The 26,372-nt window shown below is 36.6% G+C and overlaps 4 protein-coding genes across 9 annotated transcripts in view; 1 reads left to right on the forward strand and 3 right to left on the reverse strand.

Annotated features, from left to right (window-relative positions):
• Positions 1 to 1,055: 1,055 nt before the first annotated feature.
• On the reverse strand, positions 1,056 to 3,568 carry rbp7a (retinol binding protein 7a, cellular). The gene is made up of 4 exons (XM_024294133.2): positions 2,288 to 3,568; positions 1,973 to 2,151; positions 1,795 to 1,896; positions 1,056 to 1,704 (listed from the first exon to the last, which is right to left on the reverse strand). Exons 1-4 carry the CDS (start codon positions 2,358 to 2,360, stop codon positions 1,654 to 1,656), a joined length of 405 nt encoding a protein of 134 aa, XP_024149901.1. The 5' UTR covers positions 2,361 to 3,568; the 3' UTR covers positions 1,056 to 1,653.
• Positions 3,569 to 3,709: 141 nt separating this feature from the next.
• On the reverse strand, positions 3,710 to 9,079 carry nmnat1 (nicotinamide nucleotide adenylyltransferase 1). Of its 2 annotated transcripts, none has more exons than XM_024294131.2 (5): positions 8,952 to 9,079; positions 8,489 to 8,627; positions 6,813 to 6,996; positions 6,180 to 6,304; positions 3,710 to 4,191 (listed from the first exon to the last, which is right to left on the reverse strand). In XM_024294131.2, exons 2-5 carry the CDS (start codon positions 8,601 to 8,603, stop codon positions 3,788 to 3,790), a joined length of 828 nt encoding a protein of 275 aa, XP_024149899.1. In that variant the 5' UTR covers positions 8,604 to 8,627; positions 8,952 to 9,079; the 3' UTR covers positions 3,710 to 3,787. The 2 variants fall into 2 exon arrangements, with proteins under 2 accessions (XP_024149899.1, XP_024149900.1); XM_024294132.2 differs by having other exon boundaries at positions 8,489 to 8,620; positions 8,952 to 9,057.
• Positions 9,080 to 10,470: 1,391 nt separating this feature from the next.
• Positions 10,471 to 13,198, forward strand: lzic (leucine zipper and CTNNBIP1 domain containing). Of its 2 annotated transcripts, none has more exons than XM_024292070.2 (7): positions 10,471 to 10,664; positions 10,926 to 11,039; positions 11,111 to 11,246; positions 11,993 to 12,091; positions 12,275 to 12,370; positions 12,446 to 12,527; positions 12,607 to 13,198. In XM_024292070.2, the coding sequence occupies exons 2-7, from the start codon at positions 10,939 to 10,941 to the stop codon at positions 12,660 to 12,662; spliced, it is 570 nt and encodes a 189-aa protein (XP_024147838.1). In that variant the 5' UTR covers positions 10,471 to 10,664; positions 10,926 to 10,938; the 3' UTR covers positions 12,663 to 13,198. The 2 variants fall into 2 exon arrangements, with proteins under 2 accessions (XP_024147838.1, XP_024147839.1); XM_024292071.2 differs by lacking the exon at positions 10,471 to 10,664 and adding an exon at positions 10,726 to 10,830.
• Positions 13,199 to 15,239: 2,041 nt separating this feature from the next.
• The window catches only part of clstn1 (calsyntenin 1), a 33,892-nt gene continuing 22,759 nt past the window's right edge, over positions 15,240 to 26,372 (reverse strand). For all 4 annotated transcript variants that reach the window (XM_024292788.2, XM_024292787.1, XM_024292785.2 and 1 more), the window contains 6 exons: positions 24,621 to 24,865; positions 23,135 to 23,305; positions 22,071 to 22,216; positions 21,844 to 21,979; positions 19,332 to 19,516; positions 15,240 to 17,824 (listed from right to left, as the gene is read on the reverse strand). In XM_024292788.2, coding sequence (XP_024148556.1) covers positions 17,630 to 17,824; positions 19,332 to 19,516; positions 21,844 to 21,979; positions 22,071 to 22,216; positions 23,135 to 23,305; positions 24,621 to 24,865 — 1,078 coding nt within the window. In that variant the 3' untranslated portion in view covers positions 15,240 to 17,629. The remainder of the gene's footprint in view (positions 17,825 to 19,331; positions 19,517 to 21,843; positions 21,980 to 22,070; positions 22,217 to 23,134; positions 23,306 to 24,620; positions 24,866 to 26,372) is intronic.

Here is a 26,372-nt window from a genome sequence, read left to right on the forward strand (position 1 = left end):
CAATCAGTGTCTCCATGTGCCGGTCCCAAGTCCGGGTAAATGCAGAGGGTTTTGCCATGAAGGTCACCAGAATAGATCCAAACCAAATTAAACACTAACACAACTTTCATGTCTGATCAGTTGTGTTTGGGTTTACAACAACCTCCACTGCTGTGTTGACCAACATGGTGGAAATCCTTGAATCTGTTGATGTACACCAGAGTAAGTGTCACCTTTAATCTCAAGAAGGGGTCCAGTGGAGCCTGGTTTGGCTTGTGGGACTCCTCAGTCAGCTGACAGGTGCCGACAGCTGAAGCGAGCTGCAGCCTGGACTGTTGCTGAGGTCCTGCTTGTAGAACAGCTCTATTCCAAACTATGTTCCTCGACTCTTGTGCATGTAGTTTAACTGTTTTTCTCACCTCCTTGTATAAGCCTCGTGCGAATTCATACCTTTAACAGTTTATATTAAACTGAATACTTTTTTGTCTTCATATTTTCTTATTTTATGAATAAATACTTTCATGAGATATTAATAATATATTTATATACATCAGATGTTTAAACAAGGCCACTGAAATTGCATCTGGCTTTACTTGTTTTGCAGAATTTGCTCCCACCTAATAGCAACCATGAGCAAAAAGTACTCTAAGAATACTACAAGTATTCTTAGTTTACATTAAAATGAGAAGATATACTTAATTTGTATATGCTATTGTAAACCTAAAATGTTCAAATTTAGTCTAAAGAAGTACTCAGTCTTCCAACACTTATGGTTCATTGTGTACTTGCAATAATTATACTCAAGTATACTCAATAAAATAAACTTCAAGTGTACTACTTTTTGCTAAGGGGGGTTTAGGCTTTCAGTCTTTCCAAACATAATTTTTTAACCAAATCTTCAGGTTTAGGCACTGTCATAACTGTTTCACAAATCCACACAGAAACTGGGATTTGAATCAGGATCATACTGGGAGGCAAAAGCACTAACCACAGCAATCCAGTAGAGCCCTGGCTTGCATAATTGGCCAAAGTCTTTAGCACAAAAAAAGACAGTTTTTCTGTAGAACATTAAAAAAACATGTTTTATTTTAGAGTTGAATCATAAATTACATTAAATGCACTCAATGTATATATAAAAAAACAATGTAACAGTGAAATCTAAAATTTTACTTTTCTCTCCATGGTATTATATTTAATATACAGTTGTAAAAATATATTACTATGGTCCTGAACCCCAAATGCATGTAAATGCACTGGTGTACATTAGAACATCAAACTTGTTGCAGCTGGAGATAGGATGAAAAATGAAACAATAGTGCATATTGAAGTGACTAAGACTATTATTTGTCATACGTTTTTCAAGCAGGCAACCAAAGTATCAACCTTGTGTCTAACTTTATAGTCAAATTTTGGCCTGCTCCACCACAGACGGAGGCCAGCTCCACCAAAAAGCTGCAGTGTCTTATAAAAGTAGTGCAACTGTGCCACCTAGTGGTGGATGTCTGAACCCTGACAGCAACAAAAAATATTCTCTGGAATGATATTTGGAATCCCATCACAGAGAAAACTCCACAGACTTGTTGTCTTGTGCGGTTTCGTTTGTCGGGGTTAACAGCATGGAATCAGGCCAGCACTGTCCTCCATCGCTGCTCCAGAAATGTCTCTCATTTCTCTTTACTTCTTTTTAAACACCTGTCGGCAGAGCTCTCCTTCACAGTACAGCTCCTGAGGAAGACAGTTCATGAAAGGGTTTGAGTACAAACAGCGTAGACCTTTTAATCACTCTCCTAAAAGTTCTCTGTGTAAGATACCTACCAGGTGGAGCTTGTCGTCTTCAATCCAATGTGTCCAGCCTCTGTTCTTCTTCTCCCCAGTTTGAACACACACCAGTTTATTCCCCTCCCATGTCACCAGTGACTGCAAAGACGAAAGACAGCATAAGCACCAACGCTGTGTGACCTATAAACTCATAAGCTGACCCCATCAGACTCACCTTGACGTGTCTGTTGTCCAGTCCCTGTGTAAACTCCTCAAATTCCTGGTTTAGTTTGAAGGAGAAGGTGTAATTCTTGAAGGTGCTCACAGTTTTGATGACATATAGATCTCCTTGCTGCTCAATCACCTTCTTCAGTTTCAGTCTCAGAGCAATTTTTCGCAAGTAGGGGCCGATACCTGGAATGGAAAAATCAATGGGAGTCACACAGATGATAACCACTGCATAGATTTGTCACAGCTCTTCTGTCATGCATGTATTGTAACATTTGAAATACATTAATCACAAAGATGTAGTTTAGATGAAAACACTCACCGAGAGCAATCATGTACCCCTCAAAATTCACATTGCTGATCATTTCCCAGGTTCCACAAATGCTGGCCGGCATGATGCACTGATTTTCTTCCCTTTTGAGAAAGTGATGAGAGAAAAGCGTTGTCCTCAACTTGCAAGGCAGACGTTCTGAGGGAAGACTCAGGCTGCGCTGTTTTGTAGGCAGCTGCCAGGGGTGTGTCTGCACCTGACTTGGTGTCACCTGAGCAGCGTGGACACATGGGGGAGGTGCAGGGATGGAAACTGACGTGTCAAACAGGTCTAACTATGAAACTGATTGGCAAAAAGCCTAAAGAGCTGGCCGGAGGTGTTAAAAGCAGAAAAAATAGAGTAAAAAGGCTTTTTTGTAGGGGTTTTTCCACTGTTTTGACACAAAGACGACGCAGAAATGACATAGTTTCCATGAAAAAGAATTCATCAACAACCTTGTAAAATAGGGGGTTTTCTCTTTTTTGGGTGCAGAGCAATGAAGGGTGGAAAAAAGGACCAGAAAGGTTTGATCACAAAGGAAGTTTTTGTAAATCATGGGAAATAATGCACTTATAATTTAAAACAAAAGCAAAAGTTTGAAGCTGGTTAATTGCCGAAGTTTGAAAGCTATGTTAAATTATTTCTTTTTTTCTGTTTTTTTCATTTGAAAGGGAAAAGAAGAATGCTGTTTTATTATTTATTTCAGTTTTAGGTAAAAATAAATAAATACATAAAAACTTTAAGTAAAATATTTGGGTAGTGTCTCAAAAAGATATAATTTTATATCACCATTTTCTTGATTTAATTTAATACTTTAATCAGTTGGAATGAGGAATTTCAAAATTAATTTTACAATTGTTTTTTTTTATTTTAGGTAGCAACAATAAAGGTGGCTAAATAAAAAAATTAAAACAATATTTAAAAATATTGAAAAAAATATTAAAACAAAATAATAATAATAATAAAAACAGCAGCCAAATTTGCCCCATGGATTCTTCAGGGTTAAATATTTAACAAAAATAAAACACTTTAAAGATTGAAAAGAATCCCTTACTTTAAGTGAAACTTTTAAATGACCTTAGGGTTTTTAGTATCTATTACTCTGCACTTCTAGTAGACGACTGGCTGTCTGCATTAACATGAGCCAGTGAGTGGAAAAGAACAACTGCTGCTGTCAAACAAACAAAGTCAATGGGACAACACTCAAAGGAAAAAAGCTTTAAAGCAATAAAAAAATAATTTATGATCATATTTCACACTTGAATGTTTATTTTTGCACAAAAATACTACTTGTAAATTTTCACGTTTGTAAAAATACATATTTTATTACTTCAATGGAGTAAATGGCAGTTAAATGCAAAAACACAAAGTCAAAACGTGTGTCTTTAACACTGGAAAAGTTATATTTTCTGCAGGAAACTCTCATCAAGCTTGTTTTGATCATTGTGAGGCTTTATTGGTTTTATTGACAGTAAACTTCCAGTAGTGTTTGTGCCGTCGTGGAGGTATAGGTCATGAGCTCGAGGAAGCTCTGGTGTACCTCTGAAGGGGCGCTAAGACGATGTCTGAGTTTTTCCGTTCGCTCTCGGCGCTGTAAAGACGCTGCTCTCGAATGTAGTCGATGACGTTTTCTGGCACCAGGTATCTGACGCTGTGACCGCGGCGCAGCGCCCGGCGCACGTGGGTGGCTGAAATCTCGTTGGTGATCCACTCGTGGACAACGTGGATGTTCTTGTGGTGCGTCCACAAATCATCTGACTGTTGGATGAACTTATACGGGTCGCTGCCGCTGCGGGTGATGCAAACCAAACCGTAGAAGCCGACAATTTCTGCGATATCCTCCTGCTTCCAGAGGTTGGGAACGGCAAAGGATTCCAGGACATCAGCTCCACACAGAAGCATCAGCTGAGGGCCGTCTAAGCACAGAGTGATACACAAGTTATGATGAAACATTTCGTTCATTAATAATATCTTTAAAAAATATTTTAAGTGGTTCCGATGCACAAAAAGCTTTTTAAACAACAAAAAAAGAAGTTCAGGAGCTCATACAAGGCACATCTGAGTTGGAAATTTTTGCAAAATTAGTTGAAAAACAACTTTTAGTGCACTTGTTTTTCCCCACATTCCTTTTTGCAGGACAACCTAAAGCTGTCTTTTACCTTGCATGCTTTGTGTGGTGTGGGTGGAGGACAAGTGCATAACTGCCAAGCATCCACACCCTTTACACCACTAAGTCCTCAGTTACAGTAAAAGGCTGATTTAATGGCAGCAGAAAGACAAAGGCTCCTCTCTGTGAGAAAATATATAATTATGATATTAATCCCTGGTTGTTCCAGTAGCAGGAGTGATGCAAACCTGTCTAAACTGCTGAATAGCAGGACCATTTATTCTATTATTTTACTTCTATTTCCACAAACGTATGTAAATGTTCTTTTTACAAACATACTTTAGCCCATTATCTTTATTCTGTTGTTAAAACAATAATATTACATTGATTTATTAAGTTTTAGACATTCATTACAATAGAATCGGTAAGCTACATAGAGATGAGGTGTACATACAAACACAAACATACAGGGGCCCTGATTGTAACATTTACTTTATAAAAAAATAATTATTTCTTGGCTGAAAGAGGCAAAAAACAAGTTGGTGGACGGTTTTCTGTACAAGTCAAATAGTAGAACTGCAGAGGTCAAGTCATGAGGTAATGAAAGTGATGGCAAAAGTAGAAGCAGTGTGGATGGCCGCGAGTGCTGACAGTGCATTTATGCATTTAAAATGCAACAAACTGGGCATTTAAGTTATTTATTTTTTATTTATTAACCTTTATTTAACCAGGAAGTCACAATGAGATTAAAAAAATCTCTTTTACAAGACAGTCCTGGTCAAGAGGTGACAAAAAAACCCCAAACATATCAATTACAGGTATAGAATAAAACAATACAAACACAATTATTTTTATCTTGTGCTCACAACTTGGATTTAAAATCATTTAACGGAAGGAGTTCTGTAAGTTAAAGGGAACATTAACTTACTGTAAATTTTTCAGGTTTCTCATAAGTAGCTTTTAGTAAAATTGCAAGTGAACCTGGTTTATATGTCAAGGAAGCAGTGAGGCGAGAGAAACGTGGGCAGATAGACGATCTAAAGGAAAATGATAAAGAAAAGAAGCCTCAGGATAGAACCCTGAGGCACACCTGATGCTGCAGCAAGTGAGTAAGAAGTGTAGAATTTGAACCGAATGAGCCGAGTGCTACAAGAGGTGAGTATGAGTTCGTATAAGTAACAGTTGGAAGGAAAGATGGTTTTATCAAAGCCTTCAATATCAAAATAGATGTAAATATGTCGCTGTAATGTGCGCTGTGTCACAGATTAAATTTTATTTCAAGTGTATAGTTTCGTTTTTAACATGTATATAAAATGAACTTGAAACAAATACAAGAACATACATTGATTAATTATATAAAGACATTATTGTTTTTATATAAAATGTGCTTATTCCTATTTTATAAAACTTACATTTAAAATTTGTGTTTTGATGTTATTTATATTTTTTCTAATAATAATTAAAAAAGTAATTTGTATATTTGTTAAAAGACAAAGTTAACAGTACAAAATGAAGTTACACATGTGTAACTTTTACATTACATGTGTGGGACACAGATTCACACATTAAATATTGATCTTAGACCTAAATCAGCTGCAAAAACTGAGTTCACCAGAGTTGATTCTATATTAGGAGAAAAGAGTTAAAGAAAAAGAGAAGAAAGATGATGCTGACATTACTCCGTAATACTTCCGGTACCCCAGATGATGAACCTACCTTCATTTTAACTGAACTAATCATCTTTGACTTCACTCGTACACCTCATTTACGTTCAGGAATGAACGTAGGGCTGGTTACCTTTTCTCTTTTGATGCCTGGAGCTCTCAGAATGATTCTCATCGATGCGTCTCTTTTTGCCATGCTTGACAGTGTCCACATCATCCTTGTTGTGATCTTCTGCATGGAGCTCTTCATAATGATGTCTAAAACACAAACAAATTATCAGATTAATTCATCATTTCTCCACTTAAAAAGTCAAAGACATACAGGATAAACCTGACATTCAGAAAACTTTTTTATTTATTAATTATTTTAATGTGTTATGAGTTTGTTGTTCTGTTTTAAAGTGCTAACAACTGGTAATCTTGTGATTCATCCCAGTTACCATGTTGCCCAACCTTCACAGCACGCCTCAGCCGCCTAATGACTGATGGAAACTCCGAGGTTTAGAATAACTGCAGCCGTCAGCATTGACGAGTGTATGAACTGCAGGTCACAATGACCACCAGTAGCACTTAAATCAAAGATCTGAAGATTTAAAATATTTTTGTAAACATAGAAGTGCCAGGCGATAAAACAGAACCAACACAAGTGACAATAACAAAGAAATGAAATGGAAACTAAAGAAAAGCTTAAGAAGTGATGTCAAGCTAAATCACACCCTCACCACAGTTCACTGCCAAAAAAACAGCACATCGACTGCCTGCATACCTAACAACTTTAGCTGTTTCCAGCCATTCTGGCTGCAGGCTCTCCCAATCGTCTACTGTAATCCAGTCGGAGTTCGCTGTGGCCAAGCGAGCCATTTCCAGACGGTGAGACGCCTCAATCAAACCCTTTTTCTTATAGGCATCGCCCACAGGGGAAATGATTCCTTTCACCACATTGTATTGTCCTAAAGAAACAAAACAAAGAGGAACATTTTCACTATAGTCATATGGAGCATAGAAATCTTCACAATTTATTGCAGACTGTAAAACGATGCGTAGCAGCATTGGCCAACATTCCAGAATGCATTCACAGTGTGTTCCTTATGTGTTCTGCATAGTGTGAAGCATAAACATTTTTTGAGAAAATAAGCTTTGGATGGCAGTTACTGCGCTTGGTTTAATGGTGCTCTACAACTTTAAAACAAACAAACAAACAAAAAAAAAATCACAAGAAAATTTTGCAAAGTTGATTTTTTATATTAGTTAAAGATACTTTGTCTTACCAATTTAAACAAAAATATATAAACCATATTTTCTTTTGGCAGAACTACCTTCATAAACAACCTATTCTTAGTAAGAAGGAGGTCAAACAAAACAAACACAAACACGAGATCATAAGTAAACATACCAGTGACTCAAGTATTTCTGCTTGAATATTTCTGTAATTACGAATTTGAAGAAGCTTTCAAAATAAAATGCCATGTTAAAGTGTTGGTGAAAGCTATTTTGAAGCTAAAATTATCCAAGCAAATCTCTCCCGTTAACACATTCAGTTTTTGGTTTATTTTGAAATCATAGACAGGGGTCTGCAACCTGAGGCTCCAGAGCCATGTGTGATTCTTTTACCCCATTCATGTGTCTTTCTGTCTGAAGAGAAATAAAATCATTCTATTTTTTTTCTAAGTAAAGCTTACTAATTCCGTTTTGATTTAATTTTGATCCTCTATGTTGATACGTTTCTGGCTGAAGAGCACCTAAAGGTAAGATGAATGAATGAACTTTATTTGTATAGCACTTTACACTACATTTTGGCATATCAAAGTGTGTCACAATAAAAGAAAGAAGAAAGTTTTTTTTTTTTTTTAATAGACAAGTTAAAGGTTAAGATAAATATGTTTTTTCATTTTTCTCACTATTCTCTTCTTCCAGATTGCACAAATTTAAAATACTAAACTAGCTTGGTAAAAAGTGAGATATTTTCTGATTTCTCAGTTTACTTTATGGGTTTAAAGTACCCTTTACCTCACGCTGAACAACAAAGTTTAGTAGCTATGCATAATACAATCACATAAAATATAGACCTAAGATATAACAAGAGAAAAATGATTTTTTTTTTTTCTTGGATTGTTTAAAATCTTTAGTAGGAGTGCACTAGCTGCAATGGGATGATCATGAAGTATTTTATTTTTAAAGGACGTCATATGACTTCCTGTCAAAAGAAAATGCTGGTTTCTCTTTATATTTATGTTTTTTATTCAAGAAAAAAGGAGATATAACTCATATTTTATTATAAAAGCAACAATGTAATGAATGCATGGTGGTACCCAATGATCCTAAAGGGTAAAATCAGACTTTGCAGTTGTAATAAGTTCTGATCAGTAAGAAACCCACGCCATTCGCAAATATTTACAGGTCAGAATCTGGAGGAAAAAAGATCAAACTAGTAAACAACTCAACCTGTGTCATGCAGGTGGTCCCGGGCCAGTTCAAACATCCTCAGGTGCATGTTGGTGATTGGATTAAAGGACCCGCATGCCAGCAACACAACTTCTGTCACCTTGTGATTCGGCATGACGATGGAGCATCCGCCTTAATTCTCTCAAAACAAACATAAACTGAGATTTATAGAGATCACAGACACAATTCTGACTCTCTCTGCAATAAAAATAATATGCGTTGATCGATCAACAAATAGATAAAATACAAGAAAAGTTTTAAATTATTAAAAACCATTGGAGAAAACGATTTTATTTCCCTGTGGCTACACAAACCAAGAGAGGTATGCTAGCTTTATGAGATTCCAAAGCCGCTCTGGAGAGAAACAAATTCCTTTTATTTTGGAACACGTTTCATTTTTAACAAACACGACCTTTACTCGGACGAAAACACACTTTTCTTGTTCGAAAATGTAACAACTTACATATTCTTTTCTAATGGCAGAAATGTCAACTTCTACCAGAAAAGAGCTAGCAGGGACTTCTTCTTTGGTTAAGTTAAGAGCTCAAAGGTGACACTGCCCCCAAGTGGTAGAAAGTATGAGAATTGAACATCACAAATGCTTCACACAGTTCAAGAAAGGGGATTATAAATTGTGATAACTGAAACATATTATATAATATAAATTTTTCTGTAAAAGATATTAAAAACATAAAGATAAATCAAAAACAGAAAAATAAACGTAAAGGATTGGTGAAATTTTCTAAATTCTTTTTTTTTGGCAGCATTTAACTTTTATTTTGTTCTTCACAATATAGAATTTCTTTTCACTTTTCACGTACTTTTCTTTTATGTCCATTGTTTAAACAAATGGAACAACGGAGTTGATTTAAAATGAATGAAAACACTTGTTTACTTCGCTGCATTCAAAAGGTGACTCAGATAAACAAGAATGATTATTTAGAAATGTTTTGTTTTAATTATCTAATATGCAGCATTTGTCTTATGCTCAACACTTTGGTCTGATGTTTAAGTGAACTAATCATGTTCTTATTTTTTTCTTCCTATTTTCCCAAAATTTTTTTAGATGTTATTTAATGTAGCCTCACTGTTTTTTTCAAATTTTCCACATTTGTTTATGTTAGATTGTCATGCTCTGTGTTTGATGACAGAAAAGAGATTTATTCTCTTAAGTGTATAATTACAGGAGTGCATACATCCCTAAATAGCCATGTTTTATCCTAACTACACTGATGACTTGTACTCAAGGCAAATGATCAAAATCTATGTTTTAATTTCTTTAAACAACTAAAGGAAGTTGGAAAAAAAAATACTTCTACACAAAAAAACATTTATCCCCAAGCTGTTGGTCTAATTAATTTCAGATCGCATTTATTATAATTTGTGCGTGAATGACTGGATATTATTTGACTGTGATATTAATGTATTTGTGATATTATTATATCACAAATTATTATATTTACATTCATATTTGACATTGTTATTGTGATATTACCGTGATATTAATGTATTTGTGATATTCATGCATTAATGTATTCATAAATTATTTTATTAATTAATGTATGCACTGTTAATTTAATATATTTTTAAATTAATTCATCTCTTATAATAATTATATTTTAAAAATATTATAAAATTATTTTTTCTGTGTGTAATGCCATGCTGAAAGATTAATTTCTTTTTATTAATCAGACATTCAATAAATTAGTTATAAACAAATAAAATTAAGCTGACCTGTCCATATCGATCTTAATATCTTCATAACAAAAACAACAACAGTAATAACAGCAGGAATAATAATAATAATAATAACGCTTTACATTCAGTGCTGATTATCTAATACATTTCATTTGAGTTTGAAAACATACATATTTCAGTTAAAAGCTTTGACATGAATATCAATTAATATTTTATCAATTCATATTTTATAAGTAGAACCAACACAAAGAATCTGATTGGCTGGAATCAAACAGGAAGTAGAGCCGCGCCTGCACTCTAGAGCTACATTCACAACCACAAATCCTCTGATCACACTTGGCGAGTCGTATTGAAAATATTTTGCTGCCTATTTGTTTTTTATAAAATTAGGAGTTATCTTATTCGATTACTTGAGTTTTTTATGGTGCACTGGCACAAACATTTAATTTATCGAGGATTGTTTACAAACGGAGTCCCGGTGAGGTGATTTCTTTACCCGCGCTAGCTTGCTTTTCAGCTAATTGTGCCACTTTGCTAGCTGTTTAACACCAACGTATCTATGGATTCTTCCTCTGAGGAGAACATAGATTCATCAATACCATCAATAATCCAGTCTCAGTTGCTAAAGCTGTTGTTTCGCGAGTGTAATACCACCTCAATTACTAATCAATAACAGCACATCCAGTAAAGTGTGGTGGGTGTTGACCCATTCTTCTCTGCTTTGGTTCCTCTCGGGCAGGTTTGATCTGAGGATGGCTTCTCGAGGGAAATCAGAAACGGGAAAGTTGAAGCAGAACATGGAGGAACAGCTGGACAGACTGATGCAGCAGCTTCAGGACTTGGAGGAGTGCAGGTGCACTTCACTGAAACATTTGACAGAGATGCTGCTTTAACCAAGACTTACCATTTGTTTGATGGTTGCAGGGAGGATTTGGATGAGGAGGAATACGAGGAAACTAAAAAGGAGACTTTGGAGCAACTGGCTGAATTTAATGACTCTCTGAAGAAGATCATGTCAGGAGACATGACCCTGGTAGATGAACTAAGTGGAATGCAGCTGGTATGGAAGCCAGAATATGCAAAAATTCATTTAAAAATATTATATTATATTATATTATATTATATTATATTATATTATATTATATTATATTATATTATATTATATTATATTATATATTCACTGGCCACTTTATTAGTTACACCTGTCCAACTGCTCGTTAACACAAAATTTCTAATCAGCCAATCACATGGCAGCAACCTAACACATTTAGGTACGTAGATATAAAAGATAGTTTAACGTGGCATGGTTGCTGGTGCCAGGCAGGCTGGGAGACGAATGTTTCAGATACTGCAGATCTACTGGGATTTTCACCGATATGCAACACATTACTAATAAAAGTAATTTCATACCAAAAAGACGCTTTTCTTGGTAACAGAAGAAGCTGATTCACGTTGATCGCGTAAGGGGTTGAAATTAACTGCGGTCTAACGGGAACACTGGTCTAATAACTAAAGCTCCAATGTACACATTTTAACAGTTTAACAAATTTGAACACCTTTCTTAATATCCTTTTTTAAGTTAATAAAGCATTTACCATCTTTGAAACATTTTAAACTAATCCAAAACACTTTTTTTAAATAAAACTAAGAAATTTTGTGAAATTTCCGCTTCCATCTAATGATTTTCATTGCTGCCACCAGGTTCTGAGGTTTAGACGAGCAGCAGAACATCTAATAATTCAGCGACTCTGTTCTAGAGGTTAACTCTAAGACAATATTGAGAAAATGTGTTTCTGTTTTAATCAGGCAATCCAGGCCGCCATCAGCCAGGCTTTCAAAACCCCTGAGGTGATCCGATTGTTTGCCAAGAAGCAGCCAGGACAGTTGAGGACCAGGCTGGCAGAGGTTTGCTCCGACTCATTCAGCTGGTTTGTTTCTGTGCATAGATTCCTGACAGGATTGACCCCAAACATCAGCAGCATTAGTGCTCTGAAGGGATTTTCTGTCTCCTCAGTGAACATTCAGATTTGTGTTCGATTCCTGCCTCACTGTGAACGTTGTCCCACGGGTGCGTGACATTCCTTGCAGATGGACCGCGATTTGATGGTGGGGAAGCTGTCACGGGACGTGCACACGCAGCAGAAAATGGAAATCCTCATCGCCTTGAGGAAGCTGGGCGAGAAGGTGACATTTAAAACAGGACTTTTAAAAAAAATCTTTGTCTTGTTACCAACATTTTTGTAAATGTGTTTTTGACAGCTCACCGCAGAAGAGGAAACCTTTCTCACCGAAAACGCTACCGCCACCCTGAGCCAGTTTGAAAAAGTGACCGCTAACTCGGGTAGGTAAAACTAAGATCCTTAAAATTGAATCCTATTTATCCCACTTATCCTGACTTTCTTTTTTCCTCCTTTCTTTAGGGTCTGAAGACAAAATTATGGCTTTAGCGAGCTCCAGTGTGAAAACCAAGGTGTAGAAAGTGTGAATGTTCAGTTTAGGTCTTTGCTTTTAGATTTTTGCCAAATTTTTAAAAAATAATCACTGCCCTTTTAGGGGTTTTGTCAACGCTAATACTTTTTACCTTCACAGTTTTATATCTTATTTTTGTATATGTATTTTTTTTTTTTGTCAAACGTGGAGGAAATGCCTGTAACTCCTGTGTCTGTATGGAAGCCTAATATTTCATTATCGCTGGTTTTAAAAAAATTGATGTCTTTTGAAAGCTGTAAATGTTCATGTAGCCGTGTGAGCTAATTTATACTCTTAAGGTTTTAGAATAATCAAAAGCAAAATGAATGTTTCTCATAAGTGGATGATGGACTGCCACTTTTTACAGATATTTAACAGAACCAAACTGAAAAAACACATGAATCCAAATGCTGACTCATGGTACAGCTGTCTGTTTACAGTGCAAATGGATGAATTTGTGCTTTAATAAATCGGAAAATAAATCTTTGACATGTTGTGCTGAAATGTAATATATTAATAATAATAAATGTTATTCATGTGGTGGCTTTCTGGGTATCAAGGATCACCTTACAGGTACAAAACAAATTATAAAATACAGTTATAAGAATAAAACAGCAATTCATAAAATAATTTAAAAAAGTAGAATTATAATTTAATTAGGGTGGTTTTGAGATTTATATCTACGATATGATATCCATCATGTATTTTAGTCAAATCACACCTAAATGGATTTTGCTCAATGTGGGTAAATGACACAAGAAATGAAAATACTGCCACATCACACTAGTACATATTAGTACTAACCTGCTTCAACTAAATGTAAAATAAGTAGTTATGAATGCAGTTTTATTGGGCAAAAATCTATTGAATCTGCTGATATGATAAAGTGGTAGAACCTGGACTCCAAATTACAAAGATGGTTGTTTTGTAAATTGATGGAAAAAGTAGAGGTGGTACAGCGGTTAGCACTCTTGCCTTAGTCCCTGGTTCAAATCCCAGTTGAGGTTTGCACAGAATCTGCAACTTAAGGCTCTGGAACCATGTGTGATTCTGTTATGAAATAATAAAAAATGCTAATGATTTAAATAAATAAGAAGTTTGTTGGCATTTATGTTTAGATTTTTTAAGTTTTTTTTAACCACGGTTGACATTACACTAAATGAAGAGCCTTGTGCATTTTACCACTCTAATAACTTATCAATGATGATTTAATTTTATTTTCAGAGCACATATTATTATCTTTAGCTGCACAAATGTATAAAGTTGCTGTTCAGAAACAATACTCTTAAAAGTGTAGAATTGCGAGTAAATCTGCTGCAGGAGGAGGATCTGATTTTATTTTGAAAGGAACTTGCATGTGCTGCTGCTAGAGTTAAAATTATCTTTAGAAAAATACCACACTGTTATAATTGAATTATTATGAATAGTTAAAAGCTTTCTCCTTCTTTTTCATTCCTGACCAACAAAAAAGAAGACAAGTATAATCAATATAAATACAATTTAGCCTAAATTACATAAAGGGTTTATACAAATATACACCGTGTGTGTGAGAAGACCCATAACATAACCCCGTTTCCTCCTTCAGCTCTTATGTTTGCTCAGATGATGGACAGGACAAGAACAAAAAATATATATAATTAACAAGCTACATTTTGTAAAAGAATAGAATATTGGACACAAGAACATAAAAAAGTGTATTTTTCTAAATGTCTAGGTGGTTTTGGTCTCTTTTAGCATTAAAGGTTGCAGAGTGTGAGTTTACATGTTCTCTTCCAAAAACATGCTTCATAGGTTAGTTGATCATTCTAAATTGTTTAAGTTTGTGTGATTGTGTGGTTCTGCATCGGACTGCCGACCTATATGGGGTGTCCCCCTCTTTCACCCAATAGTAGCAGGGATAGACTCCAGCAACCCCCATGGAAAATGGATGTACGACACTGACAAGCTCTGTAAAGTAATGAATTTTATGCTTTGGTCTGAAGAGATTCAGCACTTCTTTCTTTTTCTTTGCATCATAAAAAAAAAAAAAAAAACATGCATCCATTCTCAGAATTTACTGAATCCTTTCTGGGGTCTCAGGGTTGTTGGAGCCTATCCCAACTACGAGAAAATGGAAACTCCACACAGAAAAGAGCCAGCCAGGATTCAAACCAGGATCTTCTCCCTATGAAGATAAAGTACTAACCGTTACGCCCTGGTTCATCTTTTGGAGAAAACATCCTCCTTTTTTTTAGCAGGTCATTTTTGTGGATGTTTCAAGTTAAAGAAATATGGAATCTCATATAGTTACGCCTGAAACTACTAATTTGATTATTTTCTTTATTTAGCTTTTAAGCAACTAACAATATTTTTAGCTGCAGCTTTACATCAAATTTTTTTCTTTAAAATTCTGGCTATTTTGGAGTCACTACAGACTATTTTAAGTGTTTGATCAAACCTTTAATTTTTTTTCACTGCATTTTCTGTCTTCACCACAAGGAGGCACCACTGCATCAGACTAGTGGAAACACCCCTCTACTAGGTAATCTTTATTTTTTAACCAGCTTACATATACAGTAAGGTAAAAATCAAGAGCAGACGACAGTTATATTCCATCTCATCCTTTATTCTGTTTATGAGCAAGCATCAACTTCACCACAATTCGCCTTTCAATTGATAGAAAAGTGAGAGCAGCTCCAAGCACAAAGGAAGCGTCCGACCCCACTAACATCACCAATGTCCCCATTTCAAGCAAATGTTTCAAATAAAACATCAAAATAATAAGAATGACTCTGGAGTGTCAGCGATGTGAATCAGTAGTGTATGGCAGCGTCGAATTCCCCGCCTGCAGTGTTACAGAGCAATCTGAACATCAAACACCAGGAAGTGAGTCTTCGCTCAAAGATAAGCGACCTGCGGACGGTCGTCAGTGTGAACACGTCCCTAACGGGATCGGTGGATTCATGACTGTTGGACTGAACGCCGTGCTGCCCTCAAAAGAATGCTTTATTTCAAATGTGACCTCCCACTGTACGCAGACAGTATTCCCATGTACATCTTTTTAAGGTGGATTCATGATTTAGCACGATAGATAAAGATGATACGATACGGATCTACTATCTCTACACATCAACAAGAAACACAGGACACTTTTGTAAAATGTTTGCACCTGCGATGGAACTGGTGGTGGACTCATGAAGTCTGTCCCCGCAGCTACCACGGAAATCTAGTGTTAAAAATGCCACAAATTGAAAAGCATGGATACACGTTCTGTCCATATTTAATCATCGGTAAAAGGCACACCTTCTTAGCCGACTCAGACCTCGTCGCGGAGGGGAGACTGGTCACTACGCTTCCACCACACACACCCACACTCCTTTTCCCTTAAGAATCAACCGATCAAACTCTTTCCTGGAATCCGTTTTGGCCCCCTGACAGGATCGACATGCAGAAAAAGGGAAAGGTTTGGGCAGCAGCTCCTTTTTTATCTGGGTAATGCCACTTTTCTGCTTATTATTGTAATGCCTTAAATCGCACAAGAATGAACACCCAAATGCGTGAGACGAACAGCTGACGTGGGGGGAGCTTCATAATGTGAAAATCTATTTACAACAGGAAGGACAGGCCAAACGGTTGTATAAGCGTTATACTACGACCAGCAGGAAAGTAAAGTTTACCAAATGTAAACAAATATCTTAGAACAACTCTAAAGTACAGCTCCATTTACAAGAAAATCTAGTGGTCTGTTACAAAAACAAGATTTAAGATTCAAATAAAGTGTTTTTCTCCTGAAAACCACACGGTCAATCCATACAAGTCTGATCAGAAGAAGACACTTTGAATTTTTCAAGATGTGCCGATGAAAGTACATTAGTATACTTCTCTCCACACAAACAACTTCCCTATTCATCCTGTCTCCACTATCCCCCATCTGGTAAATGATGCTCTTTCAGTAGTTTGAAAGGTTTCTCTTTTGTACTCCTGTTAGCGCAGCACGACCGGAGGAAAAAAAAAAAGCTTCAAAGCTGCTGAGTCGCTCCAGTCGTCGGCCAACATTTCGAGAACAACAGCCCCGCCCACCTGCTGTTTGACACAAAATGTAGTTTCCCGCACAAGTGTTTCTCTGCGTGTCGTATTACTCCAGACAAAAACAAAAGTCCCTTCTGTACAACGGTGAGCTCTACGGGAATGAAAGAACACAAACACCGGGACTCCATCGACTCACAACAAATCCAAAAACACCCGCAGCAGAAAAGAAAAAAAAACAGACAAAATGGACGTCACTTTGACTTTGCCACGGAAACCTCTGCAGAACAGTCCTGGGTTTCTTGTCATGAGGCAGCAGTTTTGTACAAGCGTGATGGGAGCGCCTTTGCAGAAAAGAAGCGACATGCTACGGCCTGTGGGACACACATTTTCTACATCACATACTGAGTCTGTTTAGATAGTAGACCCCTGGGGGGGGCCTTCACTAACACACTAATTACATGGTTTCTTCTTCATATTTACAAAAACTTTAAAAAGTAATTTGTTTCTCTACACATAAGACTTCCCAAATTTCCTCATGCACTAAAAGTAGTAAAAACAAAGAGAAACTGCAGGCTACTTGTTAAAATTCTGTTGCTTTGTGGACGAGAATTTAAGAAAGAGTGTTTAGAGCGGAATATACACCAGGAAAGGAAATGAGTCTCCTTCTGAAAGCCTTTGAGAACAGAAAGTGCAGCGTCGGCTTCCTCAAACAGTTCAAAACAAACGAGTTTTCCAGGGAATTATAATAAATAAAAAAACAAAAATGAGCAATCCGGTGATGACTACACTACACGGAGTACCACCACGAAGATAAGAACAGGAAAGCCTCGACCAGATACAAGCTGAGAGATTTTTTAATATATATATATAAATATATATATATCATGGCTCTTTGACATGAAACTGTGGGAGGGGGTGTGTGCGAAGCGGTGGAGGTGTGATGTGTGTCAGAGCGCGTTTGGCGTTTCAGTAGGTGAGGGTGGAGTCATCCCACTCCAGCTGCTGCTGTCTGCTCGCTCCCTGCTGGTCCTCCGGCTCGCCGCCCTCCTCGTCCTCGCTGGTCTCTGACTCAGCGCTCGTGATGTCATCTTCCTCCTCCCCGTCCTCACTCTCCTCTTCCTCTTCCTCCTCCTCCTCGCTGCTGTGCTGGTCCTCATAGGTCTGCGGTAGAAAAAAAACGGCTTACATCATTGGGAATCCGTTGTCATTGAGGGGATCATGAAGCCTCATGAAGCGTTTGAAGCAGATCTAGCTACCGAGCACAGTATTCACAGGATTTCCTTTTTGCGTTTGTTTAAACATTAACAAATCCTGCTTCCAGACTTCAATTTTTCAACATGAACCTATGTGACTCAGCACAACAGGACATGTCACTAATGAAGAAGCTTCAAAAATGTTAAAAATGCTTCAAAAATGTCCCCATGGCACATTAATAAAAAAAAAACATGTTCAATGAGATTTTGTTAAGTTTAAAACCAATATCATACAAACTAAGCACGACTGTTGTGGCATTAACTTGTTAGGCTCATTCTATTTGACCACTAGATGGCACAGATGAGCAAATGAAGCTTCAAGAAGCTTCATTTGCTCCAGTCAGCAAGACTGTGATATTCTTGGAGTTATAAAACATCTGCAGGAATCAGGAATAAAAATTACACGCTTTTATTGAATTTGAGAACAGAAATAAAAGCTGTTCCTTCCAGTTTTCTGTCAGTACTGTAATTTACTGTTGTTTATGGTATTTACTTAAGTAACCAAACAGAAGCTAATATGCAACGTAAAACATGTGAGTTAAATAAGAGCCATGTATTCCTGTAGCAAATATTTATGCCCTGTCAATATAATCGCATTTGTAAGATAAAGCAAAATGTTATCTTTAGTGGTGAGACTAAACTACGGTGGCCCTGAAGTTCAAATCACATCAATGCAAAAACACAAGATCACAACAAGGAATTATGAAGCAAAACAAAGAATAAAAAAAAGAAATCTAGACAAAATTTCAGAAATAAAGACATAATTCCAAACACCAAAGCACAAAAAAACTGAAAAATGTTGGAAAACAAAAGTAATTTCTAGAAATCAAAATTAAATGTTGGGCGATGAATAGGATTGGATGATGGTCTTTGTTCACCTTTCCAACTGGAAGTAATTAAGAATGACTTTTTCTTTAAACAATATTTCTTAAAAACATCATCATCCAATCAGGGATGTCCTATAATCCCTACCTTAGTTTTTTAGTTTTTTTACATTTCATTTTAATTTCTGCAAATTAACTGATTTTTGTTTCAGTCTGGAATTTCATTTTGATTTCTAAAATGTAATGTTGCTTTTTATTATTGTTTTGCTTTTTTAACCGTATATTTAATACATTTTTGCGTATTTGTAGCTGTGTTTTGCTCTACAGGGTCAGTATACTAAACAACCTAAATTTCAGTTTCATAAATGTCCAACAGAAGCTCCCCCACCCGCATAGCTGTCAATTATCAGGACTACGAGGAAAAATGAGGTCAGTCACAGCATCACACAGAATCTATAAGCTGGCTGGAAAAAAGCCATCTCGGCAGCAGCAGATCCACATTTTGTTAAGGCGCTGACTTGTGTTTAAAGCTTTCACAGACAGATCCCTCAGCACTGGTTCAGCCTCACACCAGACCTGTTCCCTTCTTACCTCCATGGGGTTAACAGTGATGGTGAGCGCTGAATCGTCCCAGTCCATCTCATTCTCCTTGCAGTTCTCCTGGTCTCTCATGGTGCGTTGATGAGCAGCTCGGATGCGGAAGACGCCCAGAACGATCATGAACACCAGGAAGCTGACACACACCACGATGACGATGGTGGCGGCACTGGGAACCACTGTGGGAGCACAAACACAGAGGATAAGAAGAGGATCACTCAGGGAGGAGGAGAGCAGCTGAAGGGCTGCATCTGCACAGTGCAGCACACAGAACCACCTGATGCATTCCTTAATACAAGAGGGTGTTAGACATTATTGTATCGTCTCTGAGCTCTTTATTTTACACGTGAAACTCCGGATTACCGACACCGAACCAGGAAAGTCAGCCTCACTGATAATTTGATTTTAAGTCACTAAAAAGATTCAGAATTTCTTGTTTTTGACATCAATCTGGTAATAAAGAGTCACAAGATGCTCCGAGTCTTTCATCTTTGAGCATGGCTCTGATAAACAGACAACTTTGTTCTTTTCTCATAAATTGATGACATTTTTACCCATAAAGTTATAAATGTTTTTCTCGTAAATGTATTTTTTTCTCGTAAATTTATGTAACTTTTTTCTCTTAAATTTATGATTTTTTTTTCTCGTACATTTATTATTATTTTTCTCATAAATTCATTTTTAAAATTCTTGTACATTTATGAATATTTTTCTCATGAATGTATTACTTCTTCTAGTAAGTTTATAATGTTTTTCTGTCAATTTATGACTTTTTCTCATAAATTAATGATTTTTTTTCTCGTAAATGTATTATTATTTTTCTCATAAATTCATTTTAAAAAATTCTTGTAAATGCATGAATATTTTTCTCATAAATGTATTACTTCTTCTAGTAAGTTTATAATGTTTTTCTGTCAATTTTTGACTTTTTCTCATAAATGTATGATTTTTTTTTTCATTTTTTTATGACTTTTTTCACATAAATGTTTGAAAATTTTTCTCGAATTTCTTTCTCCCAAATTTATGATGTTTCTTCTCATAAATTTACAACCTTTTGTCTTGCAAATTTACGGGATTTAAAGTAATACATTTATAACTCTAAACCATGTACATTTATGAGAAAAAAGTAATAAATTTTGCCTATGAATTTTTAAGTCATAAATATACAACTTTATTCTCGTAATTTAACAGTTATGACTTTTTTCTTAGCTTTAATAAAACAGAATCTCTAAGATTCCTATGTATCACTTTCTAAAATACCAAACCACAGAAGTGCTAGAGACAATCAGGTCTTTTAAAGATATAAATATCACATAGAAGTTCGTCGCAATCTTAGTGGACAGCCACAAGCGAAACCGACCACCCTTAGTTTGATCTAGATTGAACAATTGCAGGAGGGACGGATTACAATTTATGTGATGGCCGATCGCTCTGAAGCATGACCCAGCCTTAAGGGTGGCTGCCATGTTCTGAGGGCCCCTCAGGTCAGAATGGGTTAAGGATCTGCATGTGAACACATTCTGAAGAACTGGCTGTGAGGCTTTCTTTAAATAGCTTTGCTGGCCTCCTGTCCAGCCGGTCCACTTAACCTCACGTCGTCAGGATAAGGCCTCTGCGGAGCAATGGCTGTTAAGCTGTGAGCCTGTCAACCAATAACTAAGGCTGAAGTATAAAAGGTTGTGCTCAGTACGCCACCTGGACAAATGTAACAGACACACTCTAGTGTAATCCCTGCAGTAAAAAACTGAAAACAGCTGGTGTTTCCGCTACATCGTGTTTCGACAAAATCCATCAAAAGCAGCACCGGCTTTTACACTGACCACATAATACCTTTAACCAGGTTTGTTCTGGATTCACTAACAACACAAAGAGAGAACAAAAATAGTTTTAAATGATTTAATAGGTAAAAAAATGTTTTTAATGGGCTTAATATTATGAGTTTGAAACAATTTAGAGGATCAAAAGCTAATTTTGCACATTAAATAATCAAAACTAACCTGATCTCTTTTGAGAATTAATTTCTTTTCATGTTTCTTATGTGGAAAAGCTGATCCCACATTCCAAGGCCTTTTTTTTAAGCATTAGTGCTCCTTTTAAAAGTATTTTCCTCCATACTTTTACTGTCGGATGCTTCACTGAAGGTTTGGGCAGAACAGCGTGCGTGAGGAAGAAAACTTTGACGACTCTAAATGTATCTGCCAACAGCTTACAGATAAAAACACACATTTTATAACCAGACTTGTCTGTTGGGGTCTTTGTGAAACTGTGACAGCGGATAAAGCGGTTAATACGAGTAAAACACTTATCTAGTGAATACGCTCATCCCATAAGTGTGTGTGTGGGTGGGGGAGAAGTGATGTCTACATCAAATGAGGTCTCTTGGTAATGCTAATCCTCTGAAAATAGGGCTTAAGACTGCAGATATGATTCATTAAAAGGTTTTCCTTTTAAGAAGTGAACAGTTTGGCAGTGGAGCTCAAACATTTCACATCAGGCTCTCAGCTACCTGACGCCTGGTGAGTGTTCATCAGGTTGTGTCCCGACAGATCCACGGAGGCATGATGGACGGGGTTGATGAAGTTGGGCTGCACCATGGCGTTGTTGGCGTGCTCCACGGGAACGGCTGTGTGGATCACATTCACCTGGAGAGAACAGAAACATTGAGTCAATCTGTACACAGAGGCTCAGCATAGAAAAGAATACTGGTTCAGTTTAATGTCCGATCAATCGTACCTCAACCTTGAACTCGTTGCTGATATAGCGACCGTTGAGCTCAGAGCAGACCAGCTTGAACTTCCTGTCGAACAGAGCTTCGGTGTGCCAGTTCTTGTAGCGGATCAGGTGCAGGACCTGCTCATAGTTGGCCATGGTGTTCACACCTGGAGGTCAGACACAGCATAAGCTTTCACTAAGAGGAGCCCAGTCAACTCTTAAAGACCCACTTTGATGATTTTTTGTGCTTCAAACATGTCCTTGGGACCTTTTTCTGATGATGAAAGACATATATTGAGAACATTTTTAGTGCTGGGTATCACCAATAATTTCTAGAATTGATTTGACTCGATTCATCACATCTCGGATCGATTTGATTCCGATTTTTTTCGATCCACTCAATTCAATTCTATTCAATTTTGAGTTTGATATACAATAATAATCAATGTATATGTTTTGAAGATATTCATATTAATCTGATGCAGTTCACATACTGTAAAAATGATTAGTAAAATTAGGAGATTTTAAATACCATACAGTGTTACATGGTTTCTGAAATGGAGAAGCTCAAACAATTGTTCTGCTTCTCCTGGAGGGTGAAAGAGTTTGGCCACTAGGTGGCGATCGTGCTATAACATTACACCTTATTCCAGAAGAAGAAGAAAGTATGAGCAAAAGAGTAGACCACAAATGGTTACTTTAAAAATGTTTCTGTAAAAGAGTTTGTAAAATGTATGTCTGTGAGTTAATAAAGATGTTGATTTAGTCAGCAATGAATGTTTAGATTGACTGAGCGTTAGCATTAGCCATCCTATAGGAAATCCTATTATAAGCTAGCATCAAGCTAGCGGACTTTGGCATTATGAGTTAGATCAATCTCTACTTTTATGGATCGATTATTGATCTATTAAGCTTAGATCAACCCAGCTCTAAAAATTACAATTCAAAATGTATATTTTTATCCAAATCCACGAGAATTGGAAACAGATGAAAAAGATGCTGCTTGAAATAGAGCTTATTTGTGATCTTAAAATATGCATATATATATTTTAAAAGCTCTGTGTCAATAAATTATAGGTATGTACCAGTGATGACGAGGCCCAGGTTAGAGGAGCTCATTTCTAAGGCATGCTGCTGCAGCTGGGATGGATCCACCTCCAGGCTCTCGTGCTCTCCGTCCAGTTCTTCTCCCATCACAGAGACCTCACAAGTGTCCAAGTTGTGCATGATCTCTTCTGACACCACGGTCTCTTGTACTGAAATATACATAAAAAACAAAATAAGTAGTTGAAAAAACTCAAATTCTGCAACAATGATCATGGTATCTGATGTTAAAACATATCAACAATCATTTTGATATTGTTTTAACCTGGTGACAATTTTCAAGTTAATTTGATAATAAAATTATAGACATTCTTAATAATACAGAAAAGTACTAAAGCTCAACATTTTTTGACAACATTATTGTTTATGCAAAATGTTGACCAATTTTACAAGAAGGTTTCTTGTCCCAAACAACGCAGTGGATTTCCTCTTTCAGTCCATATTTGATTGGTTAAATAATTTTAACTTAATGAATGTTTCATTTCTAGACAGATAATTTTACAGACCCGATAAAAATTATGTTTTTAGTGTTTTTTAACAATTTCTTGTGGCATTTTACTGACGATAGAGAACATATTTAAAGAAAATTAAGCTTAAAATTGCATTTCTAAGGAACTTCTTTCTTCAAATTGTTGTGAATCAAGAACGTCATTTGAAAAAGGGCTTATTTATGAGGTTAAAAATACACCGAACTGGCCAAAAGCTCTCTGTTCTGCCCCACAGGAAGGTAATGGGGGGGGGGGGTTACTACATACCAATGAACCCCCCTCATTTAGATTTGGATTTCTAACGAACTAGTGTCACTGCAGAAAAAAAACAGATTTTTAGCCAGGATTTGGGCTAAAACAGTATAATCATAATTAAAAAAAACAAAAGGAAACTTTTTAAAATAGATCAAAAGATGATTGGAGTGGGTCTTTTATTTCATTCAATTGTAAAGTTTTAACAGACATTCTAAAAGTCAAACGTATACTGGACAGAAACTTTCCCACCTTTCATAATGACTTGTAATTCATTCCTTTTCGGCGACCATAGGGAGCAGAATCTGAACTACCTAAGCCCATAAGTCCCATATGGCCGTCCTCACTACAGGATATTGCACGTCACCTCGTGTCAGTGTGCCTGTATGAGCCTCAGAGCACGCCTATTGTCTTTCCTCCTCCTAACTGATGTGGAGATCTAACAGATGGCACGTCTGGCCCCGACTAGTCCTATAAACAACAACTTATCTTTTCTCAGTCTCCCTCCCTCTCTCTTAAAACAAGAGACTAATCCTCCCGAAAACAAGCTGCGAGGCTAAATCTAAGCTAACGTTTGCGGTAAATTAACTGCTCCTGTGGATCCATCCACGTTCTTTCAGGACATTAAGTGATTGCATCAAGACATGTGTAACCACATTAAAGAGGGCATTAACCGTGATATGAACTACAGGGTCAAATTTGCAGCATCTATTGTGACGCGTCTTACCTGTGGGGTCATCGTCCGCTCCGTCTGCAGCTTCGGGCTCAGCGTCAGCCTCCACTTCGCGAGTGATGGTGCTCACAATACGAAGCTCGGGGAAGAGCGTCACGCCTTCTTGACTCTCGAACTCGGCGGCGCTGCGGGCGAAGTGGTCGATACCACTCAGGCTGATCTTCGGCTCCTCTGGCTGCAGCACCATCACGTAACCTTCAGCATCTGGCACGGACACGCAGGCGTCCTCGTTGTAACATCTGGGGAAGAGTCAACATGTATAATTTTCAATGGTTTTCCTGTTTTATGTAGCTATCTGACAGAAATAGGTCATCAACAAATAAAACCAATTATTTAGTAAAATGAATAAAGCTGAAGCGGATTAAGACTTCCGGAACAATTCCAGGGAATTAGGAGAACAAAGTTTATATCAAATATAGTTGAGGAATTGGTCATCAGATGTTGGTTGAATACCTATAAAAAGTGATTGCTGGTTAAAAAAATTGTGTTTTTTGACCTTTCCTGCAGCTACAGGACCTGAGCACCTTAGAGTCACTTAGTCACTCATTGACAGTCCAGCGTCAAATGGGAGGCCATCTGTCTGACAGCTAAAGCTTGGCTGAAAGTGGGTCATGATCCCAAGAACAACAACAAAACTACAGCAGAAAGGCTTAAAAAAACTAAACTATCCAGGTGTTGCAGCAGCTCAGACCCAGTCCAGATCTCAACCTGATACAAATTCTGCACAGTAAAAGCTTTGTATTAAAAATAACTATAAAACTCTCACTGAAATGAATAAAACTTTAAAGATTTTAGGTCAAAATTAAGTCTATACTTAAGATAAAATAGAAAGAAGATAACTACTTTTACTTATTACTTCCTTCATAAAGTTACAGTTTTTCTTAAAATTATTCAAAATTTGACCTTTTTTATGGTAAATAAACAAATTCCCATAATTATATGCATTTCTTGTCAACTGAATTAGATCAAAATCATGTCATGTAGCTAGCGTGTTACTCTATTCATTGCTTCTTTAATTTAACATTCTCTCCATTCAAAGAACATTATTTGAATTTGAGCTGAAAATATAGCCACTTTGAGCTTCTAGAACAGGCATAGCCAAATGGAGCCAACTTTCAAATTCAGGCTCGTGCTATAAAATGAAGATTATACTGTCCCCAAACATTTCCAAGAACTGTGTAAATGATTTTTTGGTCATGAATGGATAAATTACACCCAAAGTCGTAATAAACCTGTGGCTGTTTGACCTTAAGGGCCAAATGAGGGCAACAGATTTGTTTGTTTCAGTGATAAAAAAAACAAAGTAATTTTTAAACTCCTGAATAAAATAAGTATTTTCCTATTCACGTGATTCACAATTAGAAGTTTACAATTATTATTTAATAGCAGGGTTCAAACAAGTTTCTTCAAGTTAAATTTAAGACTTTTTAAGACCTTTTAAGGCCACGCATGTAAAAAAAAAAAAAACAACAACAACAATTTCTCTGTCTATCTTCTATTTTATGCACTATTTACCTTTTTTTTTTCATTTGTTCCTATTTTATGATAAAAAATGTAGCTTCTAGTTGTTTATGCTTTGTGTCGTGATACTTTAGCACTCTTCTTTTTTCAAACTGTCTGTGGGCATACAGCAAATTGGTGCATAACAACTGGTTCTCCTGCTGTTTATTTATATAATTTGTTTAAAATAATTATGTGAAAAAAATTGAATTTTTGACATGAAAGGTGAAACAAAGAAGTTTCAAG

This window comes from Oryzias melastigma, linkage group LG7, assembly GCF_002922805.2.
Source record: "Oryzias melastigma strain HK-1 linkage group LG7, ASM292280v2, whole genome shotgun sequence".
Classification (NCBI taxonomy): domain Eukaryota; kingdom Metazoa; phylum Chordata; class Actinopteri; order Beloniformes; family Adrianichthyidae; genus Oryzias; species Oryzias melastigma.

Excerpts from the sequence above, each read along its gene's own strand:
- rbp7a (XM_024294133.2), bottom strand. The coding sequence starts at position 2,360 with ATGCCGGCCAGCATTTGTGGAACCTGGGAAATGATCAGCAATGTGAAT. Across the intron at positions 2,152-2,287 it reads GGGGTACATGATTGCTCTCG|GTATCGGCCCCTACTTGCGA; the intron begins GTGAGTGTTTTC and ends TTTCCATTCCAG. Across the intron at positions 1,705-1,794 it reads AAGACGACAAGCTCCACCTG|GAGCTGTACTGTGAAGGAGA; the intron begins GTAGGTATCTTA and ends TGTCTTCCTCAG.
- nmnat1 (XM_024294131.2), bottom strand. The coding sequence starts at position 8,603 with ATGCCGAATCACAAGGTGACAGAAGTTGTGTTGCTGGCATGCGGGTCC. Across the intron at positions 6,997-8,488 it reads GGACCACCTGCATGACACAG|GACAATACAATGTGGTGAAA; the intron begins GTTGAGTTGTTT and ends TTGTTTCTTTAG. Across the intron at positions 6,305-6,812 it reads GAAACAGCTAAAGTTGTTAG|ACATCATTATGAAGAGCTCC; the intron begins GTATGCAGGCAG and ends TTTGTGTTTTAG.
- lzic (XM_024292070.2), top strand. The coding sequence starts at position 10,939 with ATGGCTTCTCGAGGGAAATCAGAAACGGGAAAGTTGAAGCAGAACATG. Across the intron at positions 11,040-11,110 it reads CAGGACTTGGAGGAGTGCAG|GGAGGATTTGGATGAGGAGG; the intron begins GTGCACTTCACT and ends TGATGGTTGCAG. Across the intron at positions 11,247-11,992 it reads AACTAAGTGGAATGCAGCTG|GCAATCCAGGCCGCCATCAG; the intron begins GTATGGAAGCCA and ends TGTTTTAATCAG.